Here is a 7,071-nt window from a genome sequence, read left to right as displayed (position 1 = left end):
TACAACCAGGGTCAATCTTAACCCTTAGGTCTATGTGGGCATGACCCGGGTCTTCATGTCTATAATGGAGGGAGGGGGACTGCACTATATGGGATCTGGTACTATGATTTTCATATGTAAGTTGTTACTTCCAGCTAAGTATGGAGGGCCGCCAGAGCAATGGTTGATGTGTTGGGAGGGTCGATTTATCGTGCATGTTCGTTGGATCGTCTCATATTTTACATAGACCCTTCCATATAATTTGACTCCTGGGCGGATGATCCGCCATTTGAGTCCATGCCTAGCCAGGATTCCAGAGATTGATCTGTTTTATTAAAATTTCATTCATAATAAAAAAAATAGAAAGTATCTCAATCTTGGATGAAGGTAGAGGAGGGCCCTGGATAGGACAGGGCGGCCACGAGAAAAAAATGTGATCCATTGGGGGCCATGAGCTGAAAAAGGTTAAGAAACACTGGCCTAAAGTACCAAAGGTGTCTCGAGTTCGATACCCGGTTAGTATTTTGTCGGAAACTTTCCTGACACAGGGGTACAACAGAAACGGCGACATGACCACAGAAGAATATTATTACCGCAGGGAGTCTCACATCGGCGGGTTTAGCGCACCAACCTCTCGTTGAGTATAAAAACAATACTGCCGTTCGGAATCGGCAATTAATTAAGTGTAGGTCGCGGTCAATTTATCCGTCGTGTGCGGAAAATGGCAGTGATGCGGCAAAAATGATCGTTGAGCCTTGGAAACTGAGCTACCACGACTGGAATTTCCATGGTAATAAAGAATATGAAAATATTATCTATATACCGAGCGGCTCTAGGATGGAGGGCAGGACTGGTGCCGCATTTGTCTACTTCCAGAATGGAATGGAGAGGGAGACAGAAATTTATAGATTGTACGGTGTATGGAGCTAACAAGCTTATATCCCCTAGGGGGACAAAGCGGGGCCCATGGTTGGTCTGGAGGTGTATAGAGCTGAAATGTACTCGCTGGTACAAGGTGCTCGCTGGGGGTAATTTAAAGGGAATAACAAAAAAAGAAGAAAAAAATACAGAATTTCAAAATATACAAATTTACTTGCAGACACAGATGTTGAACTACGGGTTCGAGCGGGAATAGAAAGAAATGAAAGGGCGGACTTCTAAGAAGGCAACAAAAAGAAGCTTTGCAACCATCCGTTTCATAGAGACTACATAAAAAGCTGTGTAAGGCCGGTATTACACTAAAAAAGTTTGATAAAAGTCCTTTCGTAAAACTTGAAAAATCCAACCAATAAGGTTATTGGTTACATTCTAGAAAATGCGACCGGTGACCTCATTGGTTGCATTTTCCAAGTTTCATAAAAGGACTTTTACCAAACTTTTACACTGTAATCCCGGCCTTAGAGGGAGATCCAGTGTCTAATCGAGTTTGAAAACCTTGGATTAGAGTCGAGTCGAGCTTCGATCAAGGCCACTAGTGCTACTACTACTTAAGCGTGCATGCACTCGTACACATTCCTCTTAAAAGAAAATTTAAAAAAATTAGAAAGAAATTTCTAACGAATCGGTATACCGGAATGTGTGTTCCGAGTGTATACAGTATATGGCCCCTAACGTATTTGTGTTGTCGAGTTGCGCTTGTTTCATGTTCTGATAACGCTGCCATCTAACTTCCGTGAAAGCTTATGGTCAAAGATGGTGAAAGCATGTTATTTAAGTATCATGATCGTGTTGCAGACAGGTCTGCCTGATAAAAGTAAATGTTTGATCAAAACTGGATAGTAATGAGCTCGGATTTTTATGCCCTAAAGATGAAACGTCGTTGCTGATAGGTTAAAAAACTTTGAATTTACCGATCAGCAACGACGTTTCATCTTCAGGAGCATGAAAATCCGAGCCCTAGTAATGACTATCAGTAAGTATGGAATGATTCGCCCATTTTTAACCCGTTGCTCACGAGCACCGTTATGTTCACTGAAGTAATCAAGATTGCTCGATAATATATATTAATATCTTCAACGCTCCCCGATTAAACTAACCCATTCGATTCCGATTCAAGCTTTTTGAGCCAATTTTTCCGGTCTCAGTTTGAGATTATGTGAGAGTAGCCATATGGGGGTATTCTTCCGATTACGGGCATAAACAGTGTTACGCATTCCAAAAAGGTTCAAAATTCCGGGACTTATGTCATTATAAACCAGAAGTATTAAAAAAACTCATCTCCAAGTCCCAGAATTCTAGTTTTATTCTCCATCAAGTGAAATAGATACTTTGTATGCCGAGAGTCCCGCAGAGATTTTCAAGTGGCCTTCCCTCATAGTTAGACCATCCATTAGAGTGTAATAGGGTGTCGCCCTGGAGATTGTCTATCTACGTTTTCGGCCAGGAGGAGGTTTAACCTCTACGACCGGGACTTCTTCTTCTTCGACAGTTTCTTCTTCCTCGACAGGGAACTCCGCTGGTATCTCTTCTAAGATTAGGGACATGGTTTCGCTCGCGCCCTCCGTTATCTCGAGTTCCTCCGCCTCTCTGATCTCTTCCGTCTTGACAACATTCTCCTCGATTACGTCCTCGACGTTCAATCGTCGATCCATCGCGTCCAGGAACTCGGATTCTCCGGTCTCTTCTTCGATCCCTAGTTTTTCGCAGACCATCCTCATGTCCTCCTCGAGCTCTTCCTCCGACGGGAATCCGGATTCGAGCTCCATCGCTGTCACCTCGTCGTACAGTTCTTTGCCCGGGTCGTCTTGGACCCACGTCGGCGGGATTTCGAGAGCTTTGAGAAGTTCCTCCTCTTCGAGACGTTTGGCAGCGTCGACCACTTTGATCCTAACGTCTCTCGTTTCGAGCTCCAATAGCGACGCCATCTTGGAATCACGTTCAAACATACCCGCGAGTAGAGACTTTTCGGTCTTTGTGACGACCTTGTTGGACTTGGGCCCCTGAAGGACGAATAGATAGCCATTGGCGGAACCACAAGCCAGTAAGGGACTATCACCACCCAAGAATTCAACGCTGGTCAACGATTCGACACACAATTTCTGCCTGTGGACCGGAGAGTCAACCTTGATGAGAATATCCCACATTTCTAAGAATCCGGTGGTTTTCGTCGCTAGAATTGTCGACGGACGGGTTGGACACCACTTGACGTCGACTATATACCCGTCGTTAGTGTTCAAAGTCATCAAAGGAGCTTTCACGTTGTCCTCGTTCCACAACTGAATGTTCCAGGCAGTAGCGACCATGAACACTTTGGTAGTGAAGGCATTACGTTCCAACGCTAAGATCGGCGTCCCAGGTGTGCAAGGGAACCTAGCGAGGATACACTTTTTAGGTTCTGCGCGCCGATTACATACGAAAACGATGCCGTGATCTGTTGCTATCATGAACTGGTTCGGTGACGTTGGGTCGAATTCCAGGCACGTAATAATATTGCTTTCAGCTTTGTCACCGATCTTGGATTCGAGCGTAAACACTCGGGTGAATTTCTTTATATTTCTCGTGTCCCAGGACATAACCCGTCCATCGTGTCCCGCCGAAATGAATTCGGTACCACATTTCGAATGCATCCAGGCGATGTCCGAAACCAGAGCGAAGTGGCTGTCATGTACATCGGACAGCTTCAAAGTTGGCTCGTCATTCTCTTGAGAGTCGTCAAACTTTGAGTTTTGCTCCTCTGATCTGGTCGACAGGTAGAAGACACCCACCTGACCACTCTCCAGACCACAGACCACAGTGTTCGGAGACGATTCCGAATAGGTCATGCAAGTGACAAGTGAATTCGATTTTAAGACCGACGCTGGCTCGATAGTGTTGGTGATGTCCCACACGTAGAAGTCCGTACTGCATATCGAGCAGTCGGACATCTTTCCTGGCGAGTAAGACACCGCCAAATTCTTGCCATCCGGAGACCACGATATAGCAGACACCCTCCGCGTCGGTTTCCCAGGCGCATGATCGAAATCTCTCTGGACGCATATGGTGTCGAAGGTTGCGTCGACGTCTTCTTCGGCGACGTCTTCGCCATCGAAATAATGCTGGTAAATGTCGATGGCGATGTTCGTCATGGTCAGCTTCTCGACTGTGTCGCCTAGTTTCTTTACAATCGCTGTGTAGGTCTCTTCCTTCTCGACCTTCTTCCGGAACCGAGCGACCTGCTCGTCGTCCTTATAGTCGACGTCTGCCGGCCAACCACCTTCCACGTGGTCGATCCCTCGGGACTCGGTCGGAGCGGTGTCCGTGTTCAGTTCGTGGAGCGAATAGACCTTTCCGCATTGAGTTCCCTGGTTCAGCTTATCCATCTTGACATAGTCTTCTTCCAGCTTTGAATTTGGTCGTATGTCGACCAAGACGTTCGGCCCAACGTCAGTAAAGTGGCACGGGGCCCCGAACTCACGTCTCTTCCGCGTGTGAACATATTTAATTTCCATCTTGGCTACGGGAACGTCGTTTGCTCAATTGCAAGACGAGTCCGATCCTTCACCTATTAGGGGTAGGAAAATCTATATTACCGTAAATCAGTACAAGTTATTGTAAATTTTGTTGAAAAACATAAGCAACAAAATTGCATTTAATCTCTAAACAGGTGCGAAACATTTAGTGGATGGCAGTTTACCCTAGCCCTTTGCCACAGTTTTGTCGCAACTTACACGGTATGTATTACCCAATATTCATGCATACCATGGCTGATAAATATTCGAATTATTAATTGGAACTTACAAAATATAGCTTATTCAAAGCACACTTTGTTACTCGCATTGATTGCCTATTGGGTTCCATAAAACTTCGGTATAAACAATCGATATAGCCTTTTCAATTGCCGGTAATTGCTATGATGAATATATTGCACACGCAACTGTTAATTCTCTGACGTACGAAATAATGGTACCAACCAGTCATTTGAGAAGCACTTCTTATTTTTCACCTTTCAAGCTGAAAATAAAAAGTTGCAGCTGAAGATCAGAAAATTCTTTGTGAGGCTCCCAATGTATGCGTGCTCAGCTCATGACCCTCGGACAAATTTCTGCTCTCGGAGTCATTTAATGCGTGTGTGGCCCTTGTGCTCAAACCTAATTTTGTTAAAATGAACTGAGCGGCACATATACAGATCACTCGATGATCCGCGGAATATTTAAAGATCACTCGAGAATCCGCGGAATATTTAAAGATCACTCGATGATCCGCGGAATATTTAAAGATCACTCGATGATCCGCGGAATATTTACAGATCACTCGAGTGACCAACGGTGTATCTACAGATCACTAAAGTGACCTAATATTACAGTGAAATAATATTACAGACGAAGTTTTTTCTGTCAATTTTTGAAATAAAAAATATATTACCATCGGTGCTGCTGTTTGATGGGTTGTCATAGCTTATGCGGAGATAATTATTACGAAAAATATGCCAACTTGGCGATGACCCCGAATCATGTCTTTTGTTATCAGAGACTTAAACCAAAAAAAAAAAAATTCTCTTCGTGAGAATATAAGATACCTAACCCCGGCCTGTGGCGAACATGATTCGTCATACGGGGTTCCCCGATGGGTTTTTCCTTTTCTTACTTTACCTTTTATTACTTTTTTTCGAAAGTCGCGCACACCTTCAGGTATGTAAACCAACCAATTCCTTCAATTTTTCAATTTTTATGAAGTTTTAAACTGTTTATGAATTTATTGGACATCCTGTAGCCTATAAGTAGAAAAAAAAGTCTTAATTTTGATTTTTAATGGAATCAATGAGTTGGCAAAATTAAAGGGAGGGGGAACTACTGGAAAAAATTCTGAAGTGATCATTCTTATTCACGAGAATTCAGTCGCATGTTCCGAATTCACATCCGGGTTATGTACAAATCTCAAGGAGAACAAAAACTTTGTTCACCCTAGAAAAAAACTTTCTCAATCCCTGTAGATCACGTTTTCCACTTTCTATCCTGAGAATAAAATCCTGATAATCCTGAGATAAGGGAGAGAGAGGAAAAAAGATATCATCGTGATCCGGTGGGAAGGAAGAAAAACTAGAACTATTGGGAATAAAAGAATTTTATTCCTCTTTCTCTCCCTTTCCAGTATATAGGGGAAAGGATAAGGATATTGGAGGGAATTTGGCAGTTTTTCGTTATCGAAACCATGCACGTACCGTTTTCTTTCCCGTCATGAATAGGCTCTGGACAGTCTTCAGTACTGCTATCATGTAAGACAAGACTTTCGCAGGGATATGATGTATTTATTATAGGAAGTATTGCACACATCGGGAGCCTCGTGAAAAATTGTCCGAGAGTCCGGGGATTTGGCATTGAAATGGAAATGTTTCGTAGAGAAACTTTGAAGAACACACTAATAAGTAACGAAATCAGGCTTTTTTATTTGTGATGGAAGCAGCTACATTATGCCAGTGCTTCTCAACCTGGAGCCATATGCCTTCCCCCCCCCCCCCCGTGGTCCTAAGATATTCCAAGAGGAGCCACGGGTGGAAATAAAGTCAGAGGAGAGCCGTGACGGGCTTCTAGGGGCAGAGGCTGTGATCAGAGGCAGAATTAGAGCTGTGAAAAAAGAAAGAACTCAGATGTAAAGATATAAAGCTTTTAAGTGTAATATAATGGAAAATAGTGTGACTACTTTCAGAATGAGGCAGAACTGCCCAAAGAACCAAGGCCACACATAGGGCCACCCGAACACAGTCCGGGGCCCCTGAGTGAGTAGAAGGTCCCACATTGTGACAAGATGTTACTATGTTTTTCGAGAATAACTATGTAAATCGGTGTAGAGGAACTGGAAGATCGTGTGGGTATAGTGCTGGGCTCTCGTCGTGGGAATCCAGAGTCAACTTCAGTGGGCGGCACAGGGATGGTCGGCTGAAGTTGGTTTTCAGCGGTTTTTCAACGTTGACCGGCGAATATGAGCCTGTCCCCCATTTGAAAAAAGTCTCTTCGCAGAGAGTAGGAAGACCTTCAACATGATACTAACATAACCAAAATTTAAGCATTTACCATCTTCATTTCACAATATGGGAAGAGAGAAACCGCGAAATAGAATCTAAATAATGGGGGGTCATGAAAAATCGTAATAATTCAATAAAAATAATCACTGAAAATG

At 43.6% G+C, this 7,071-nt stretch overlaps 1 protein-coding gene across 1 annotated transcript; it reads right to left on the bottom strand.

Annotated features, from left to right (window-relative positions):
- Positions 1–2,342: 2,342 nt before the first annotated feature.
- LOC149064652 (dynein intermediate chain 3, ciliary-like) lies at positions 2,343–4,406 on the bottom strand. The gene is made up of 2 exons (XM_089254617.1): positions 3,678–4,406; positions 2,343–3,635 (listed from the first exon to the last, which is right to left on the bottom strand). Exons 1-2 carry the CDS (start codon positions 4,404–4,406, stop codon positions 2,343–2,345), a joined length of 2,022 nt encoding a protein of 673 aa, XP_089110743.1.
- Between the last annotated feature and the right edge of the window lie 2,665 nt (positions 4,407–7,071).

This window comes from Pholcus phalangioides, unplaced genomic scaffold, assembly GCF_987345545.1.
Source record: "Pholcus phalangioides strain wild (caught in Gottingen) unplaced genomic scaffold, Ppha-v1.0 ptg000042l_1, whole genome shotgun sequence".
NCBI lineage: Eukaryota > Metazoa > Arthropoda > Arachnida > Araneae > Pholcidae > Pholcus > Pholcus phalangioides.
This window is presented reverse-complemented; position numbering and strand designations above follow the sequence as displayed.